Genomic DNA, 21,612 nt, shown 5'->3' on the forward strand with positions numbered 1-21,612 from the left:
GCAACACTCTTACATTCACCACAAAGCCTGTCCACCATCTACAAGGCACAAGTCAGGAGTGTGATGGAATACTCTCCACTTGCCTGGATGAGCGCAGCTCCAACAACACTCAAGAAGGTCGACACCGTCCAGGACAAAAGTTGACTATACCTGCAGTATTGCATTCAGTTCTGGACACCACACCTCAGGAAGGATATATTAGCCTTGGCAGTACAGACTCACTGTAAAGATCCTTAGGCTTGGCAGTGGTATATTACAGCTCAATCGGGGAGTTCTAATTGCTGTGGAAACGTGCACTTTTTGCAGGTATGTTGTAGTTTGGAGCTGTGGATAGTGATGGTAGAGGCTCCATTTTTCTCTCCATCAGGAATCTCTCCCACTCTTACAGCCTCCCATTGGCGTGTGTGTTGGAAAGATTTGCAGATACCAACCTGTTTGGCCACATTATAAATGCACCTCTTCCCTGGCCATCAAGTTTTGGGGTTGGACTTGAGCCCAGAGCTTCTGGCTCAGAGGCAGGGATGCTACCCACAGCACCACAAGGGTTGGGGTGGTTAAACTATGACGACCGGTTGCATAGGCTTGACTTGAAGTTTAACAGTGATCTAACTCAGATGATTAAGATGATTAAAGGAGTTAACAGAGTAGATAGGGAGAAACTGGTGGGGGTGGGGGGGGTGGGAAAGAGGGTATGGGGGGGAGAGGGGCAGGGTGTTGGGGGGGGGTTGGAATCCAGAACAAAAGAGACATAACCTTAAAAGCTCGAGCTAAGTCATTCCGGGGTGCTGTTAGGAAGAACTTCTTCACACAAAGGGTAGAAGGGTAGTGGAAATCTGGAACTCTCCCACAATAAAAGCTGGTAGTCAGGGGATCAACTGAAAATTGAAAATTTGATGGGTTTTAGGTAAGGGCATTATGGAATATGGAACCAAGGAAGGTAAATAAAGTTAACATAGAGATAAGCCAAGATTTAATTGAATGGGAGAGTAGGCTCGAGGGGCTGAATGGTCTACTTCTTTTCCTATGTTCCGATTGAAAGAGCTTTTCCCCTCTGGTTACGAAGGATGACATTGGTCACTAGGCCGGCACATCGTGTCTCAATGGTAATGAACCCTTGTGGGTCCTTGTTCTACCTCAACTGGCTAAGATTCTCATTAAGCAAAGACCTTGCAATCGGCAGCCTTGGAAACTCCGCTTCGATTGAGAGTGAATGTCATTTCAAACAGGGACAATAAGAGAGAGTAAAATAACAAACTGAAGTTACCGTGTGGTGAGTGAAATGACCTGAGCTTTGATGAAAGACAGGAAGCTGTTTATCTTGAGGCAATGGGTGGGGGTGGGGAGGATGGTGGTGGTGGGGGGGAGACAGAGAGAGAGAGAGAGAGGGAGAGACAAAGAAAGTTGCTCTCGATAATTCAATAGGAGTTAGAGATAAGATGTTGAAGGACTATGCCTGCACTCTCTGATAGTCCATCTAGCTCATTCAGCACAAACATGGAATCATAGAATGGTTATTGCACAGGAGGCCATTCAGCCCATCATGTCCCTGCTGGCTCTCTGCAAGAACAAATAAACTAGTCCCACTCCTCAGCCCTTTTTCCCATAGACCTGCAATTTTATTTTCTCTTCAAGTTCTTATCCAATTGCCTTTTTGAAAGCCAGACTATCTATCTTCATACCCATCTGGCAGTTTAAAAATCATCCAAACGTTCTTGAAGAAATGTTGTGCAATCAGCACCATTAGCTTGAAGCGATCTCATTATATATCTGCCTGGTGATGCACTCTCACAACCCTGCCCCTATCCTCATACCGTGGATCAGCAGGAATCCAATGAACATGTTAGCAACCCACTTGATTGGCACCACCTTATATGTGCACTCCCTCCTACACCGATGCCCAGTGGCAGCGGGGTGTACCATCTACAAGACGCACTGCAGAAATTCATCAAGGCTCCTTCGACAGCACCTTTCAAACCTGCAACCTCTAGCGCCCAGAAGGGCAAGGGCAGCATATGAATGAGAACACCACCACCACCTGCAAGATCCCCTCCAGGCCGCGCACTGTCCTGACTGGAACTATATCACCACCTCTTCACTGTCACTGGGTCAAAATCCTGGAACTCCATGCCGAACAGCACAATGGGTGTACCCACATGTCAAGAAACGATCATATTTTTCCTCATATTCCTGCGGGATATTTTGAAGTAGGCTTGTGTGTGTGCGTGGTTGTGTGTGTGGCTGATTTAATTGGGCTGAAGATGGGTAGACTGGAAGGTTTAAGTTACCAAAGAGGTGAGGTGTAAAACAAGCGTTTAAAATGAAGACGAGTAGAGCTAGGGTGAGGTCAACAGATACAGTGTGAATGATATCTGCATTTTTAGATAAGGTGGATAAGTGTTTAATTTTCAAATGGGACATGGAAGATTTTTTACGGCTGGCCAGATAAATAAGGCAAGGTTAGCACGTTGATTATGGCCAGCACTTTTGGGAACAATGATAACATGAACGATTTTTATATTCTGGGAAAAGTAACTTCTAAAATGGAAACAATGGGATTTACAAATCAAAAGGGATAAAATATATTTAAAGAAGGATGGAAGGCTGTGTGAGGTGTGGCTGTGTGAGATCTTGAAAGGTGACGGTGTCAAACAGCCTTGGGAAAAAAGCCTGTAGCCACCCTGCAGAATTTTGCTGCTCTTGCAGCCAAAGTTGTGTTAAAAGCCTTTGGAAGTCCATTCTCCAGTGGGTGCTTCTGGTAATATGACTGGATGACGTTATAAATTTGGTATCTATTTGGACTGTTGCCTTAAAGGGGGTGTGTAGTTCGGAGTCTGGTTAAGTAGGAATTCTGGGAACTGTTATAACTAAGTAATCTTGTGTGTGTTTAAGTTTATCTTTAAAACCTCTAAAAGGTGGTAGCGGACCCATTACTTCTGACTTCAGTGCACAAGCCTTCTTGTAATAAATACAAATTGCAAAACAGTTGCGATGGCGTGGCCTAGTTTCCCGTGTGGACTGGGTCAGCAACTACCACCTACCATATCATAACGCCGCACCACACGGACTGCAGCGGTTCAAGAAGGCAGCTCACCACCACCTTCTCAAGGGCAATTAGGGATGGGCAATAAACGTTGACCTAACAGGTGATGCCCACATCGCGTGAATGAGTAAATAAAAAATAAAATAAAATAAAGAATAAAAACAAATTTATTGAGATTTATTTCTTTGGTTGAGCACTGCACATCATTCTTACACAGTGGGAAAAGAGCTGATCTGAAATATAGCTCACAGGTTCTTTCAAACAATTGAATTTAATGAATGCTAGACAATCTCCCATGAGGAATCAGCAGTTCAGCAAAATTGATTTAAATTCTGAAGAAAAATGGGAACAATGAAGTATTTTTTGAAGCATTGGCACTGTTGTAGGTCTTGTGGTGCAGTGGGTATTGTCCCTACCTCTGGGCTAGAAGCTCTGGGTTCAAGTCCCACTTCAGGTACTCGATTGTCATGGAAATTATGTTAATAACGTGGCCAAATAAGCTCATTTTAAGCCTGTAAAACCATCCAATGTGCCTGATGGCAGGCGGTAAGAGGGGGAGAGTTTCCTGGTCAGCTGTCCTGCAGAAGGCAATCGCAAACCACTGCAGTGATTTGCCAGGTGTAATCATGGACCAACCCTATGTGCGTCCATAGTAGCTAATGCTCCCTTAGAGCATGTTACCTTAAGGACTGGGTGCTTAAGAAAGCCAGCGTTAAGGGGAACTTGTTTGGGGCATTGATATCAAGGGAGCTTAAATATTTTGGATGCATGATGCGAACAGGAGGGGAGTGTTTGGAAAAAGAGGCGATGCAATGTGAAACATCTGGAAAACGTGCACAAGGAAGACCCAAGATAACCTGGGTAGATAAATCAGAACATGGACTGGCCTCCCTATGGGACAGGCAGGGAGGGCTGTGGAGAAAGATTGTTCGTAGTGTGGCCAACTCTCGGAACGAGGACAGATGCAAAACAGGACAATCTGAAGGAGGAGAAGTAGCCAAAATCCACGGTGCATAATTCCACAAGCAGCAATGTGATAATGACCAGATAGTCTGCAAATTGGCCAGGATACCGGGAACAACTCCCTTGCTTTTCTGCAAAATGACGCCATGGGATCTTTTACACCTACCTGAAAGCAGGTGGGGCCTCGGTTTAATGTCTCAGCGAAAAGACACCTCAGCACTCTCTCAGTACTGCACCGGAGTGTCAGCCTTGATTTTCACTCAAACCCTGGAGTGGGACTTGAAACAAGAACCTTACGACTTAGAGCCAAACATGCTACCAACTGAGCCATGGCTGACACAAACGTGAAAGCTGTCTGGTTTTACGGCAATGAGTGTCATTTTGTTTTCAACATGACCAAACAGCCAAAGTGAAGACCAAACATAATCTTCTGGTGAATTGGGAGTCAGAAGGTGGGGTATAATTGGACCAAGCTTGGCATACGAATGTAATTCATACCCTATTTTAAACTCTTCCAACTTTCATGTTTTACTTTTGTATTTTATTTATTTTTTGGACATTTAACCTCCATACGAATGGACAAGACGAATAGTATTTCCCTGCCCTGTTCCCAAATCCCTTCAGAATCTTTTCCCACATCTACCTATCCAATATAATCTTGAATATTGCCATCCCTTTAGCCTCAAACACCAGGCCCATGAGTGAATTTCAAGGCCTCACAGTTCTGTGGGGAGAGTTTTCTCTTGCCCGCTTCCCCCACCCCGCCCATTTTTTACATTTCAGGAAAAATAGACAAAAAAGAAAAGAACATAACGCAACATGAAAGAAAAACACAGCATAAACTGAAAGGGAAGGGGCCCAGTCAACACTCGGCCCTCATTGGCCATTTATCTGTCTTAGGGATCTTGATGATGCTGTTCTTCAACATTGGTAGATCTTCAAAGGGAAACAATATCATTCGCTGGATGAAGCACTTCGTGGAAGATTTGCAAAGATTAATTATTAGGAAAACAAAAACAAAAAAAAAGGACAAATAAAAGGAAGTGAGATAAAATAAAGTACATAACGCGGCAAGATACTGACCGTGCTGGTTTTGAGGACATTTATCAGATCAGCCCAGCTGGCCTCTTCTCATATAAAAAGCAAAATACTGCGGATGCTGGAAATCTAGAACAAAAACAAAAATACCTGGAAAAACTCAGCAGGTCCGACAGCATCTGCGGAGAGGGATACAGTTGACGTTTCGAGTCCATATGACCCTTCATCAGAACTGAAAAATATAGAAATGAGATTAGATATAAGCTGGTAGAAGGGGGTGGGACAGGAGAGCTCGACAGGGGGCCAGTGATAAGTGGAGGCCAAGAAGAGATTGCCAAAGATGTCATAGACAAAAGGACAAAGGGATGTTGACGGTGGTGATATTATCTAAAGGATGTGCTAATTGGGACATTAAGGGTAGCAAGCAGGACAAGCTAGTGGCAGATGGCCCTAGCGGGGGTGGGGTGGGGTGGGGGGAAGGGATCAAAATAGGCTAAAAGGTGGAGATGAAACAATAGATCGAAATAAATTTTAAAATAGGTGGGAAAAGAAAAATATATTTGTAAAAATATTATAAATTATTGGAAAAGGGGGGGGATCGGAAAGGGGGTGGGAATGGAGGAGAGAGTTCATGATCTGAAATTGTTGAACTCAATATTAAGTCTGGAAGGCTGTAAAGTGCCTAGTTGGAAGATGAGGTGCTGTTCCTCCAGTTTGCGTTGAGCTTCACTGGAACATTGCAGCAAGCCAAGGACAGACATGTGGGCATGAGAGCAGGATGGGGTGTTGAAATGGCAAGCGACAGGGAGGTCTGGGTCATGCTTGTGGACAGCAAAGATCTTAAAGAGAGAAAAGTGAAAAAAAAAGTGAAAAGCAAAGCGGTCACCCAGTCTGTGTTTGGTCACTACAATGTAGAGGAGACCGCATTGGGAGCAGAAGGTGTTCCACAAAGCGGTCACCCAGTCTGTGTTTGGTCACTCCAATGTAGAGGAGACCGCATTGGGAGCAGAAGGTGTTCCACAAAGCGGTCACCCAGTCTGCGTTTGGTCTCTCCAATGTAGAGGAGACCGCATTGGGAGCAGAAGGTGTTCCACAAAGCGGTCACCCAGTCTGCGTTTGGTCTCTCCAATGTAGAGGAGAGCGCATTGGGAGCAGAAGGTGTTCCACAAAGCGGTCACCCAGTCTGCGTTTGGTCTCTCCAATGTAGAGGAGAGCGCATTGGGAGCAGAAGGTGTTCCGCAAAGCGGTCACCCAGCCTGCGTTTGGTCTCTTCTCATGGTGTTTGACATTAAATGCACCTCATCCATTTACCAACATTGGACACAACAACAATAACTTGCATTTATATAATCGCCTTTGATGTAGATAAACATCCTGAGGCGCTTCACAAAAATGTTATCAAACAAAACTTGGCACCACAGTCACATAAGGAGATATTAAGACAGGGGAACAAAAATCTCATTCAAAGAGGTAGGTCTTAAGGAGCACCTGAAGGGAGGAGAGGTTAAGGTAGGGAATTCCGGAGTTTAAGGGCCATGGCAGCTGAAGGCACAGCCGCCAGTAATGGGGACAATTAAATTCGGGGATTCTCAAGAGGTCAAAATTGGAGATTGTTGGGGGTTGGAGGGCTGGAGAGGATTACAGAGATAGAAAGAAGGAGGCCAAGGAAATATCCTGACACCATTAGCAGATGTCTGCTAGCCAAGAAAGTAAATCTGAGGTAAAATGTTCATCCATAAAAATAAACTTTTGTCATTATCTCCCACGGTTCAAAGTGTCAAAGTAAAATAAAAGTAGTCATTGCAGTTCTGGTACATTCATTTTCATCCCCTCCACTTTTCCCTTGCAAGCTTTTCCCCCACAATGGAATTCTATAGTGTTATCTTTCACCTTCTATTTTCCTGTTCCCATAGACTCATGTAGCACAAAAGGCCATTCAGCCCATCATGCTTGGCCTGGTTCTTTGAAAGAACAATCCAATTAGTCTCACTGACATTTACTCTTTTGTAATAGCCCTGCAAATTTTTTCTTTTCAAGTATTTACCCAATTCGCTTTTGCAAATTAGTATTGAATCTGCTTCCACCATCCCCCTCTCCCCCTTCCATAGGGGTCGCTTTCCAGTGTTATAGGGTTTGTGTCAGAGATAGGGCTATAACACTGCTGCTCTAATCAGCCAGCACACACACTCTGAACACAGCTCCTCAATTGGAGTGTGGGATCACAGAATTAGCTCTCACAGCCAGTGTTGGGAGGCTTGGTGCATTTAAACAACAGGAATAGAGAGGAAATGGCCAACCCGTTGCCATTTATAGAGAACTTTTCTCCCTTTAAGATCTTATAATTAGAAATTTACAACCCTCTAAACCTTCTATCTCTTACCCTAAATCTAAACCCCTGGTTATGGACCCCTCATGCAAGGTGAATAGGGCCTTCCTATCCACTCTATTTAGACCCCTCATAATTTTATACACTTCAATTAGGTGTCCCCTCAGCCTCCTCTGTTCTAAAGAAAACAACCCCAACTTATCCAATCTTTCCTCAGAATTAAAATTCTCCAGTCCAGGCAACATTCTCGCAAATCTCCCTGTATCCTCTCCAGTGCCATCGCATCTTTCTCATGATACAGTGACCAGAACTCCAGCTGTGGCCTACCTAGTGTTTTATATAATTCCAGGTATCTTAGCAACACAGTAGCCCGAACGTCCATAACCGTTAGCTGCTGTTAGAAGTCATTCTTGACAGGAGAGAAAGCTATGCTTAATCATTAGGCCTGAAATCCTGTAAGAAACCTCCAATCGATGAACTTGTCTCACCAAATCACGATTGGCCTGTACCTATATTTACTTAACAGCAATTTAGCAGTACAATAATACTGCTCTGAACTGTATGTCACTGCAACACAGCCCTAAAGCAATTGCCCATCTGACTTACTAAGAGCAGAATCACAGTGTCTCAGCTAAAATATATATTATAATGTGTCCAGTGTCAACGGGCTAATTCTGGGCCCCACACTTCGGGAAGGATGTCAAGGCCTTGATGATGGTGCAGATGAGGAGAGGTTTAGGGAAGGAATTCCAGAGCTTGGGGCCTGGGTGGCCGAAGACTTGGTAGGCACGGTTCCAGCACTTCACTTATGTGGAGAGACTGGAGAAGTTGGTGTTGTTCCCCTTAGGGAGTTGGTTAGGAGGAGATCAGGTAGAGGTCCTCAAAATGGTGAATGGTATTTGTTGGAGAAAATAATAAGAAACTGTTTCCAGTAGTGAAGGATGGCTAACTAAAGGGCACCGGCGATAGTGAAAGGATCGGAGGTGAAAGGGCAATGGAAGCAGATTCAATAGTAACTTGCAAAAGGGAATCAGATAAATACTTGAAAAAAAAAACTTGCAGGGCTATATAAGAACAGAGGAGTTGGACTAATTGGGTAGCTCTTTCAAAGACCTAGCACAGGTGATATGGGCCAAATGTCCTCCTTTTGTGCTGCATCATTCTATGATTCTAGTGTCCATCCATCACGTAGGGTTGCCAACCCTCCAGGATGTTATAATTCATGACTTCATTCACTGAGTAAAGGAAGGATCTGGAGCCAGTCTTTTCTTAACATTGGGTTTTGTGAATATACCTGAGGGCATGGACACAGGCACAGTTTCCCTTCCCTCCCCCACAATCACAGGTGGAAACCGGTTCTTAAATATACTTAAGAATAATGCCCTCGCCCTCCCCCAATTAGTAACAGCTGATCTCACTTACAACTAGAGGAGGTACTTCAGTGTGACAGGATTGCAACATTAACACAGCATTGTCCTGGAGTTTCCAGAGATTAAAGATTAATCTCCAGGCGCTGCTGCAAGAGACACCTGGGGGAAGTATCACAACTACTAAAAAATACAGTGTTATTGTTTTTTTCCTTTAGTTTTGAACACTTCCATTTCTGAGATGAAAAAGATCGATGATGGAAGAAAGACCATTTGGCCTCCCACCAGGGAGGACCTAATCAGCCAATGGTTGCTTTCCAGTTGACTGCAGGAAATTGGCACGCCACAACGATTGGGCAGCCAATGACGGGGCGGCTGGAGGTCACGTGATGAAACCTCTAGGATTACCCCCAGCTAGAGTTGGCAACTCTATCGCCAGAGCTGCCGTCTAGCTCAGCTTGTTTGTTTGTTTGTTGCTCATCTTCACACACACTTTATTCACTTTGGGGATGAGTGGGGAAGCCTTGGAAGGAGTAGCAGCTTGGTTATCCTGTTTGAGCCCCATCATTAACGCTCCCCCTGTGGCCAACAAGCCCTGGGAGTGGGACTTGGGTCCAGAGCTGCTGCCTTAGAGGCAGGGGGCCCTACCTGGGCCTACATTGCTCAGTATCATGACAAGTCACTGGGCCATGGGCCTGAGTGGGGCAGGGGGGTGGGGGGGGGTGGTGAGGGTGTCTGTGGGGAAGGTCTTGTCACTTGAATCATTGCAAAGAACATGAAAGACTGCAAAAATTAAGGCGAACGTAAGTGTAAATGGTCAATATTCTTTAAGATGAGAGATCTCAGGGATAATTTGCAGCAGGATCAGTTTGGCAGATCAGGCATTTGTTACAGGAACAATCCAGGATTGCTTCCTACTGATTCTGATAAGGAAGGCACGATTGTTCCATCGACCTGACTCTCCGATGGTGAGCGAGTGGTAACGTCCCTCTCTCCGCCCCTTTCGAGTTTTGAAAAGGGTTTCTCGCTCGGCAAACATCACGTGGACTTGCCGCAACGTTCTGTTGTTAAAACAACGTCTTGTTTATGTAACTTTTATTTTTGTTTTGGACTTGTTGATCGGGCACCTACGGCGGGCGTGAGATCTTGTATGCCCGTGCGAGGGTTCCTAAGAGACCAAGGCGCGAGGAGGAAGGGGGAGGGTATTGGGACTGAGGCCCTCACTTCTCCTTATTTATGATGGAGCAGGTCCTGTGGCTTTGGCTGGTGGCACAGATAAACACAGAAAACACACATGGCCAAGGGCGTCACAGTTAACCACAGAGCAAGCGGCACACTCAATCCCTGTGTTTGTCCCCCTAACAGTGACAGCTTGTTGTAATCAGTATTGAACAGAACACAACAGGGACTCTAGGTCAAGCAGGAGGCACAGTCACGAAAAATTAACGGAACAAAAAGAAAACACAAAAATCCCCTACGACAACAGCAGAAGCTCTTGTGAAGATTATCTCTCTCTCTTTTTAAAAAAAAATTCAGTATAATTTCCCGCCGAAAATGCTCAGTCAGGCTACGCTCAGCTGACAACCTTCCTGTACCTCAGCCAAGCCGCCATCTTTCACACCCGACCTCTGACAGCAACTCATCGAGCCAAACCCTGGGGCCTTGCAAATGAGATTGCGCCCACCTTCACCCCCACCCCTCTGTCCGCATACAAGCACTTTCAAGGAAGGGAGGCGGTGGGGGGAGGGGGTATTGGAGGGCAGGTGGGTCACTGTGGGTAGCAGAGAGGGAAAGAGATGGTGGGGGAGCTGAGGGTAAGAGCCAGCCTTTTTTCCCTCCTTGCTATCCCTGCAGCCGTTGCAATGATCGGCCATACCGCTGGATTGAATTGGACTCTTCCCTATCTTATCACAGGCCAGAGTGTCCCCGGCTTCTCATCCCACCCCTGCACCGTTAACCCTGCAGTCCCACAAGAATCTGTCCTTGGCCACCTCGTCCTTAACTGTGCACTGCCTTTTGGTCACGTCACCTGAAGGCAAAAGATCAACTGGCAATGCCCAACTCTATCCCTGACCCCTCACTGCCTCTGTATTGTCAGAATGTTTACATCCTATTGCATGCTGCACACCAGCCTCCTCCATATTTCACCTCATCCCATCACCATACCCTACTATTCATTTTTCCCCAAGTTCTTATCTAGCCTTCCTGTAACTTTACTCTTCCCACATTCAGCCTTAGGCGAGCTGCAATATCCTTCAGTTAAACACTGGGATGACCTATGTCTTTGATCTCAGTCACGTCACTCTTTCCACAATTCCATTATTTTCTTCAGCTACTGTCTCAGTTGACCGTTCATAACCACGGTGCCTCTACTTGACCCCCCCAAGCTGAGCTTCCGACCTCAAATCCTCTCCCTCATAAGCACCGCCTGCTTTCACAGCCATTATATTGCCTGCCTCAGCTTATCTGGAATCTGGTTGCTGTAATGGGGGGGGGAGGAAAAGGGAGTGAGAGGTTATTTCTCAGTAGATGGGCCAAATGGCCCTTGTCATTGATGATGTAAAACGTGTCAGGGCGATGGAATGTCTGGCATTCTTGTGCATGTCACCTCCAGTCCTAACTATTCCAACGCTCGCCTGACCGAGCTTCCAACCAACCACAGTAGTTTGAACGCAACGGGTTGCTTAACACACAGCAAGATCCCACAGACAGCAGTGCAGCGAGCGTGTGGTTTAATTCCTGTTTGACAAACTCTGGACGATAAAAAAGGTGCCGGGCACAGGGACTGGGTGCAATCCAGAATCGCGCCAAAACATAAAAAAAAAACCATTCGGCCCATCCGCTCCGAGATACTCTCCCAAACCCCCAACCCCAACACAGCAACCAACCCTTTCTGAAGTGATTCCAGGGCTTTTTCCCTTTTCTTTCTGCTCCGGGTTGTGGTGTGGAGAGGGAGGAGGTTCCTGTCTGGTCAAAGTTATGCCTAACCTGGCCTTGTGGTGTCCCTCACACATGGTCTTTGGCTTTTGAGTCATTTTCCAGACTGACCTCCCCTGACAAACGCTGCAAAACGGCGATTGGGGGTGAAAGAAGGGGTTCAATGAACTGAATTTGATCCCCAAACTCTTGGCATTAAATATTTCCTCCAGGCTGTTTACACCTTTTCTTCCTCTTTCTGGTCCCCCTTTTTTTTTTGTTTTATTTCTGTGAACCCCTCAGGCCGGCCTTGGATCTGGTCAAGACGGTTTTTCCCCCAGCCGGGTGCACCAGGCAGGCGCACTGGTCCTGATTTTCTCTCGGAGGAGCTAAATTCCCGAGCGGCACACCTGAGAGGGAAGGGGGTGGGGGCGGCGCCTTTAAGGGGGCGGGGCCAGTCACACATTTACCTGCGAACGGTGACGTGGGCGTGTGGCTTGTCTCGCCTGAGAAGCAGGAAGAAGGAAGCTGCCCTTCTGGTTGGGAATCTCTGCAAAAGTTCTCAAGACACTGAGGCAATGTCAGCTTCTGCAATCTTTATTCTGGATCTTAAAGGCAAGGTAGGTGTTTAATTTGACTCACACAGACAGACAGGAACAACAAAAATATAACATACCAGGCTTAGGCTGGCACAAGGGGTATAAGCTTCCCAGCCCAAACTGCCTAATGCCGTCCCAGAGATCCCAAGGCGACGAGGGGGTAAAAAGTAATCCAGCCTGATCGCCTCGAGTGCCACCAGCAACTTTGGCTGGCTTGACTCATCTTAAGTTGCAACTAAGGTGGATCTCCACCGTGGTTCAGGAAGTTAAGACAGGGCAGGGTCGCCGTATCCTAATGGATTTTGTGCCAATGCAGAATAACGCTCAGCTGAGCCCCCCTCAATGTATGGCGAGGCCTGAGTGGCGTCACATCTTTACCACGCCTCCATTCAATCAAAAGCGGGCGGACGGCGTGAATTTGTTTATCTATTTTGGATTCTAATTTCGTCCCGTTTGACTTCTTTTGCTCCTGAGGGTGAATTCCTGTTTCCAGTTGCCCCGGGCACCCCCTTGGTGGCCTGGGTCAGACTCCTGAAACCGGGCCCCTGCACGGGGTCTCACCAGGTCGATGATGCTCGTGCAATGCTTTGTGGCTCAGTGGGTAGCTCTCTTGCCGCCCCCCCCCCCCCCCCCCCCCGATTCCAGAAGGCTGTGGGTTCAAGTCCCACTCCGCCATCCTGAGCGCAAAGGTCTCGGCTGATGCTCCTGGTGCTGTTGGCGAGTGGGGGTGGGAGGCTGCGTGAGATGCTGGTCTTCAGATGTGGCATTAAACCCTATCTACCCTCTTGGATGGATCAGATCCATCGCATGGCACTAGTTTGAAGAAGAGCAGGGTCCCTGGTGTTTGGTCCAATGTTTATCCCTCAATCAGCATCACAAAAAACAGGTTATCTGGTCATTAATTTATTGCTGTTTGTGGGAGCTTGCTGTGCACAAATTGGCTGCTGCCTTTCTCATGTTACAATGGTGACTATATTTCAAAAGCACTTAATTGGTTGTAAAGTGCTTCGGGACATCCTGGGATTGTAAAGGGTGCTATAGAAGTGCAAGTCTTTCTTTGCGTGTATTGTGAGGAGATCTCTGCTTGACTTTGGGTTGAGTATTGAGTGAATGTTTGAGGTTTCCAATGGTTGCACTCTTTCAAAATCTGACTGAGTTAAACAAGGCAGGTTGTATTAAATTAAAAAACAAAAACAGAATTACCTGGAAAAACTCAGCAGGTCTGGCAGCATCGGTGGAGAAGAAAAGAGTTGACGTTTCGAGTCCACATGACCCTTCAGCAGAACTGAGTGTAGTTAGGAGAGGGGTGAAATATAAGCTGGTTTAAGGTGGGGGGCGGGGGGAGAGAAGTTGAGGGTGGGGTGGTTGTAGGGACAAGCAAGCAGTGATAGGAGCAGATAATCAAAAGATGTCACAGACAAAAGGATCAAAGAGGTGTTGAAGGTGGTGATATTATCTAAGAAAAGTGCTAATTAAGAATGGATGGCAGGATACTCAAGGTACAGCTCTAGTGGGGGTGGGGTGGAAAGATTGACAAGGTTTTAGTTGTAGATTTAAAAATAATGGCAATAGGTGGGAAAAGAAAAATCTATATAAATTATTGAAAAAAACAAAAGGGAGGGGGAAGAAACGGGGTGGGGATGGGGGGAGGGAGTTTAAGATCTAAAGTTGTTGAATTCAATAGTCAGCCCGGAAGGCTGTAAAGTGCCTAGTCGGATGATGAGGTGCTGTTCCTCCAGTTTGCGTTGGGTTTCACTGGAACAATGCAGCAAGCCAAGGACAGACATGTGGGCAAGAGAGCAGGGTGGAGTGTTAAATTGGCAAGCGACAGGGAGGTTTTTTGTTTGTATTAAATGAAAACCCACTCTTCTCCCCACAAGGTGTGTCTTGCAGTATAATTCCTTTTGGCGGAGCTCCCTGGTCGATTAGTGGATTGTGTAGGTAAAGGGTGATCTGATCAGCTCGTGTGGAGCCTAAACACCAGCGAGGAGCAGTTGGGCCGAATGGCCTGTTTTTTTGCCCTGTAGAAGTTAATATGTTTGACATCTTCAGGTCCATCTAGGTTAATGGAGATTGGTGGCTCCACAACTGGCCTCAGTGCCCGAGGGAGTTTTCTTTCTCAAAACACCAGTTGGAAGTGGGGATGTGTGGGTGGCGGGCGAAAGACTCAACTGTGATGCCCCACGTGTGTGAGCAGCATGTCAACACACCCACCAGATCCTCTGATGAGGTTCCCCAATTGGATGAGCAGCTGGATGCTAGACAGTTCCCGAGCAACAACTTTTAGGGAGGGGGCTGGAAGAAGGTATTTAATTTAGAAAAGGGATTCCTTTAAGGGAGTGATTAGAAAGGCAAATGTAATGTTGGCTTTTATTGCAAGAGGAATTGAGCATAAAAGCAGGCAACTATTGCCACAGCTATGCAGAGCCTTAGTTAGACCACATCTGGAGTACTGTGTACAGTTTTGATCTACTTTCTTCAGAAGGAAGTAGTTCAGAGAAGGTTCACCCAACTGATTCCCAGAATGAAGGGGCTTGTCTTGTGAAGAAAGGTTAATTGGGTTGGGCCTATACTTGTTGAAATTTAAAAGAATGGGAGGTGATCTTATCGAAACCTATAAGTTCCTAAAGAGACTTGACAGAGTGGGTGCTGAGTAGATGTTTCCCCTTGTGCAGGGAGTCCAGAACAAAGGGACACAGTTTAAAAATCAGGGGTCTCCTATTTAGGACGGAGATGAGGAGAATTTATTTTCTCTCAGAGGGTATCTCGTCTGTGGAACTCTCTTCCCCAGCGAGCAGTGGAGTCTGGGTCATTGAATGTATTCAAGGCTGAGTTAGACAGGTTTTTGATTGACGAGAGAGTCAGGAGTTACGGGGGACAGGCAGGAAAGTGGATTTGCGGCCACAATCAGATCGGCCAGAATGGTGGAGCATGCTCTAGGGGCCCTGCTCCTAACTCTTGACTCCTTGTGTTTAAGAAGAATAACAATGATACAAGATAATTTAGACAGCGATAGGAGGAAAAGACAGTTTGCAAATGGACAGGAGCAAAGAAAGGTAGCGACAAAATTATATTTGAAAACCATTCTTCATTTAATTTTTCTTAACTTTGAAACGTTGATGCACTGAAAAGCAAAACACAACTCCCCAACACCTAAGGATCTTTCGCCCCAGTGATAACAAGAGATTGTCCAGGGAGCTGCGACTCTATAATTCTCCTCCTCCATTTCTTGTGACTTTTGGCCATTTCACTATCATCTCCGAGCCAGAAGGTTGTTAGCTCAAGCCCAACTTGAGCAAAGAAACAAAACCGAGGTTGACACTCCCAGTGCAGGACTGAGGGAGTGCTGCACTGCCCAAGGTGCTGTCCTGCGGGTGAGATGTTAAAACTGAGGAGCCATCTGCCCTCTCAGGTGGGTGTATCAGGTGCCACGCCACTCTGTGGGGGAAAGAGCGGGGCAGTTCTCCCCCGGTGTCCTGGCCAACTTTTCTCCCTCAGTCGATCGATGAGAATGTGGAAATTGAAACACAAGAGGATCAGCCATGATCTTATTGAATGGCGGAGCAGGCTCGAGGGGCCGAATGGTCTACTCCTCCTATTTCTTATGTTCTTATATCAGTTGAACAGGTTGTTTATTCTCATTGTTTTTTGCGGAAGGTTGCTGCTCTCTGAAGGCTTGGCGATGTTTGAGTTTGATAAGGCATGTTGGCAGGTTATGTATGAATTTTCTATTTCCATAGAACCATAAAATGATGCAACACAGAAGGAGGCCATTCGGCCCTGATGTCTGTGTCAGCCCTTTTGAAGACCTATCCAATTAATCCCATTCCCTTCACTCATTCCCCATACTCTTTTTTATTTAAATCTTCAAGAATGTCTATTTCTCAAAGTTGCTATTGAATCTGCGTCCATCGCCCCTTCAGGCAAATCGTAATAACTCGCTGTGCTTTTAAAAAAAAAAGTTAAATGACCAATTACGTTAAACGCCTTGCCCTTGGATTATAAACCCTTCCTCCACGAGAAACAGGTTTTCTCTATTTTCTCTGTCGCACCCGTTCATGATTTTGAACACCTCTATCGAGTCGCCGCTTAACTTATCAAATCTTGTCGGTTTGCCGTGCAAAACGGGCTGCCGCTTTCTAATGCTTTGTGTCGAAGGCCGGGATTTTCCAGCCTCCGTTGTGGGTGGGACCCACCGCGGGTGAGGCAGCCCCCAGGCCAGAGGTCCATTGACTCGCAGCGGGACCGGAAGAGCGTGGCAGTGGGCGGGCGCGGAAAATTCCACCCCAAAGCTTAATAAGCTCAGCCCCTTGGCATGCAGTCTGTGTCCTTCCAACTCTGGGCTCTTCCTCACCCGCTATTTTAATTTCTCCAGCGCTGATTGCTGTGCCTTCAGACGCTTTGGCCCTGAACTCTGGAATTCCCTCCATAAACCCCTCTGCCTATCTCCCTCTCTCTCCTTCTTTAAGACCCTCCTTCCAAACTCTTGCTCCTACCAACCCTAATATCTCCTTGTGTCAAATGCTGTTTGATGACACACCTGTGGAGGAGGTTTTAGTACTCTAGAGGTGGTACATAAATGCAAGTTGTTGTTATTTAGGTGGAGAATAAAATAACGCCTTTCAGAATTTTAAAGATCAAAAATTTGCTGAGCTCCGTTTAATTGACAACCCGGTTGGAAGTCAATGAGTTGCCAAATCAGCTTTTGTGTTCAGCTGATGCCACAGGAATGTGGGAGCGAATCAAAAAGGGCAGAGTTCAAATTTAAAAGAAGAGCGTTTTGTAAGTAAAATTACCAAAACTTCAAAGGCCGGACACCAGTTCTCTTCGCATTTTTTTTTAGCGTGGCCCTGAACACAAAACTGACTTTGTTCAATGGTGGCAGGCCCGCCATTTTGAAATCTGGTTTCCATGGCCACTGTGCCCTCTGCCAATGCACGTTAGCCACAAAGATGGCCGCCAATACATGGCTGCGTGTGCGCACTGGCCCACGGATCGCACAGAAAACCGATTACGCTGCGGCCCAGGTTATGGCTTAGATTTATTGCACATTCTGAATATTTAAATACTTTGTACCAGGGCAATTAAAGCGCAAACTGCGGATGTAGCGCAACGAGGGCAGCGTTGTGCCACACAAGCCTCAGAGCTCTGCTTCACAATCTAATTGGGCCAGAGCTTCATCAGTTTCTGGAATAATCCATTTTTCCCCTTGTCACCAGCCTTTTGGACACCGATACAACCAAATATTATCATCTTTATCCTGTTGTCACATTTAACAAGAAAGAAAATGAGGCATTTTGGAGTTTGCAAGGGAAGATAACCCTGCATTCGGTTTTTTCTTGCTTTGTATTCATTACCCTCTAGTGGTGCATAAGAGGGCAGCTTGCTACTGCATAGCTGTCGGGAATTGGATGAAAATTAGATTAAGTAAGGGAGTGGTATGAACTTTTCAACCAAGATTAGATAATTTAAATTTGAATTGCTGCAAGTTCAGTTGTGAAAAATAGAGAAATCAGGAGTATTTTTTTCTTTGTTCTATCATGGGGTGTGGGCGTCACTGGCAAGGCCAACATTTGTTGCCCATTCCTAATTGCCCTTGAACTGAGTGGCTTGCCACACCATTTCTGAGGGCAGTTAAGAGTCAACCAAGCTGCTGTGGCGCTGGTAGGCCAGACCAGGCAAGGATGGCAGATTTCCTCCCCTAAAGGGGCATGAGTGAGCCAGATGGGTTTTTTACGACAATTGCCAATTGCTTCATGGGACAGAATTTTGCTCTCGGTGCGCGGGATCGGCGGGGGCGGGCAGTCGGGAAGCTGACCACCTCCCACGGTCAACAGCGCACCGCGATTTCATGCTGGCCGGGCCAATCACACCCAGCATGATACACGAGCGGCAGCGCTCAGCGCCGTCAGTGCAGACAGTCGGGGGGAAGAGGGCAAGCAGACCGAGCGCAAAGCGCATACACGCGAACGAGCGCTGAGTAACCTCCCTGAGGCACAGAGCTGCCTCAGGGAGATGAAGAGTATGGTGAAAAAAAGTATTAAACAACAGGAAAATGTTAAGAAAACATGTCCATGTCATGTGACTCAGGGACATGTTTTTAATTTTAAAAAAATTAAAGCTTTTGTTTCATTTGGTATTTGGGTTTGGAAAGCTCACCCCGCCTGTGGATGGGGTTTCCAAAATAATGCAAAGGCCGCTTGACCTGCCCGCCCACCATTCGGTTGAACAGGCAGTGAAAAACGAAGGACAATTGATAACTTAATGGCCTTAACAGGCCTTTTAATTGTCGGAGGGCGCGCTGTTGGCTCCAGCGCGCGCCTGCCGACCGAACTATCGTGTGGCTGCGTGTTTGGTGATGTCAACCCGCGCCATTTCACGCTCGGTCGGGCAGGGTGCGTGTCGGCCTGCTGAGTGAAAATCACTGCCCGTGGTCACTGTTACCAAAACCAGCTTTCAATCCCAGATTATTGTTTGAATTCTACTTCCACCAGCTGCTCTGAACCCTTGTCCCCAGAACATTAGCCTGGGCCTATGGATTACTAGTCCAGTGACATTACCACTACACCACCATCTCTACCCCCTTCCCCCCACAGACATCACCAGAAAATGGAGCCCGTCGCTCGCAATGATGTCACGCCTCTGCCCACGGAGGGGAGGTGTCAGAGGACCTAAGAACAGCCAATGTGGTTCCGCTATTTAAGAAGGGTTGTAGAGATAAGCCAGGGAACTACAGGCCAGTGAGTCTCACTCCAGTGGTAGGGAAACTATTGGAGAAAATTCTGAAGGAGAGAATCTATTTCCACTTGGAGAGGCAAGGTTTGATCAGGGATAGTCAGCATGGCTTTGTCAGAGGGAGGTCATGCCTAACAAATTTGATTGGATTTTTTGAGGAAGTGACCAGGTGTGTAGATGAGGGTAGTGGAGTTGATGTAGTTTATATGGATTTCAGCAAAGCCTTTGACAAGGCCCCATATGGGAGACTTATAAAGAAGGCAAATGCACTTGGTATACAGGGTAATTTGATAAGGTGGATTCAAAATTGGCTTAGTTGTAGGAGGCAGAGGGTGATGACAGAAGGATGCTTTAGTGACTGGAAGCCAGTGTCCATTGGCATATCACTGGGATCTGTGCTGGATCCCCTATTATTGTTAATTTATATAAACGACAGTGATGACTATATGGGGGGTAGGATTAGTAAGTTTATGGATGACACAAAGATTGGCCGGGTGGTTAACAGTGAGGTTGAGTGTCTTGGGCTACAGGAAGATATAGACGGGATGGTCAAATGGGCAGATAAGTGGCAGATGGAATTTAACCCTGAAAAGTGTGAGGTGATTCACTTTGGAAGGAGTAATTTGACAAGAAAGTATTCAATGAACAGCATGACACTAGGAAGTTCTGAGGAACAAAGGGACCTTGGCGTGTGTGTCCATAGATCTCTGAAGGCAGAGGGGCATGATAGTGGGGTGGTGAAAAAGGCATATGGGACACTTGCCTTTATCAATTGAGGCATAGATTACAAAAGTAGGGAGATCATGTTGGAGTTGTATAGAACCTTGGTGAGGCCACAGCTGCAGTACTGTGTGCAGTTCTGGTCGCCACATTATAGGAAGGATGTGATTGCACTGGAGGGGGTGCAGAGGAGATTCACCAGGATGTTTCCTGGGATGAAACATTTAAGTTATGAAGAGAGGTGGGATAGACTTGGGTTGTTTTCGTTGGAGCAGAGAAGACTGAGGGGCGACCTGATCGAGGTGTACAAGATTATGAGGGGCATGGACAGGGTGGATAGGGAGCAGCTGTTCCCCTTAGTTGAAGGGTCAGTCACGAGGGGACACAAGTTCAAGGTGAGGGGCAGGAGGTTTAGGGGGGATGTGAGGAAAACCTTTTTTACCCAGAGGGTGGTGAGGGTCTGGAATGCGCTGCCTGGGAGGGTGGTGGAGGCAGGTTGCCTCACATCCTTTAAAAAGTACCTGGATGAGCACTTGGCACCTCATAACATTCAAGGCTATGGGCCAAGTGCTGGTAAATGGGATTAGGTAGGTAGGTCAGGTGTTTCTCACGTGTTGGTGCAGACTCGATGGGCCGAAGGGCCTCTTCTGCACTGTGTGATTCTGTCAGTACAACTGTGCATGCACTGCACTGGCAGCAAGCGCTGCCTCCCATGGCAGCTGTCTCTCCCGCAACGTATTTGGTTTGCCACCTGAATAACTTTTCAGTCTTTAAAATAATCGGTGTGCGAAGATTAAAAATCAGATTGCGCGTGCTGGAATTAAGAGAAGGGAAACGCTCACAGACTCTCCATCCGGGGGTTGCCCTGGACTCTCCAAGGATTGCAGGTTAATCTCCGGGACACTTCTGAGAGCAAAAAAAAACCTGGGAGAAAAATCATAAAGAGTGTTCTCAAAAAAGAAACCACATTTTGTTTCACTTTGTTCGAACACTTTCATTTACTCATTGTAAAAATAGGAGAACTGGGCCCAAAGACAATTTCACTAACAATGAAGAATCATTCAATTGGATGCCAGGGTCTGTTCCCATTCTCATTGGTTGTGGGAAGTGGAGCGTTATGAGGATGGACCAATGGTGCGGGGGTGTGGGGCGGGGTGCTTTGAGACAGGAGGCCCTACGATATAACCTCCAGGGTAAGTCCAACCAGAGTTGGTCACCGTAGCGGATTCTATTGTTTAAATTTAGGATTTATTCACCAATGAGGAAGTAGCCCACTCCAAACACCGAGGTCGACAAAATGCCAACTGGACAAACCAATCATTCAGAAGCATAAGTAGAAATAGGACTGAGCTGCTTGTGTTCCAAGTGCTACAACAGGGAGTGGTTGAAGTGACTAGTATCAATGCATTTAAAGGGAAGTGAGACAAGCAAAGGAGAGAGGAGGGAACAGAGGGTAGATTTAGATGAGGAAGAGATGGGAGGAGGCTCAGGCGGAGCATAGAAGCCAGTTGCGAAGGAGAGTCACATTGGACTTGATACGTTAACTCTGTTTCTTGCGCCACAGCTTCTGCCAGACCTGCTGAGCTTCTCCAGCACTCCCTGTTTTTCTTTCCGCTCTCCTCCAGCATCCACAGTATTTTGTACAAATGCCAGCATGGACTGGTTGGGCCAAATGGCCTGTTTCAGGCTCTATGTAATCCTTTGTATGTAAGGGCTGATTTCCCAGGCCTTTGGAAGGGGTGAGACGGGAGTTGAAGCGAGGCCTACAGGTTAGGCATGCCTGAATGAAAGGAGGAAAAAAAAGTGCAAGAGTTGGGTCTTGTAGCTCTTGGTGCAAAGAGGGTGGGTTTGTAAGCCTGTGAGTGTGATTGTTTAAGAATGAAGCGGGGAAATGGATGTGATGATGTT

The 21,612-nt window shown here is 46.6% G+C and overlaps 1 protein-coding gene across 1 annotated transcript in view; it reads left to right on the forward strand.

Moving 5' to 3' along the window:
• The first annotated feature begins 12,178 nt into the window (after positions 1 to 12,178).
• LOC144668957 (AP-1 complex subunit mu-1-like) overlaps positions 12,179 to 21,612 on the forward strand; it is a 39,359-nt gene continuing 29,925 nt past the window's right edge. Inside the window, 1 exon segment of the mRNA XM_078531462.1 lies at positions 12,179 to 12,270. Coding sequence (XP_078387588.1) covers positions 12,229 to 12,270 — 42 coding nt within the window. The 5' untranslated portion in view covers positions 12,179 to 12,228.

The sequence above is a fragment of the Cetorhinus maximus genome, chromosome 28, assembly GCF_964194155.1.
Source record: "Cetorhinus maximus chromosome 28, sCetMax3.hap1.1, whole genome shotgun sequence".
Lineage (NCBI taxonomy): Eukaryota > Metazoa > Chordata > Chondrichthyes > Lamniformes > Cetorhinidae > Cetorhinus > Cetorhinus maximus.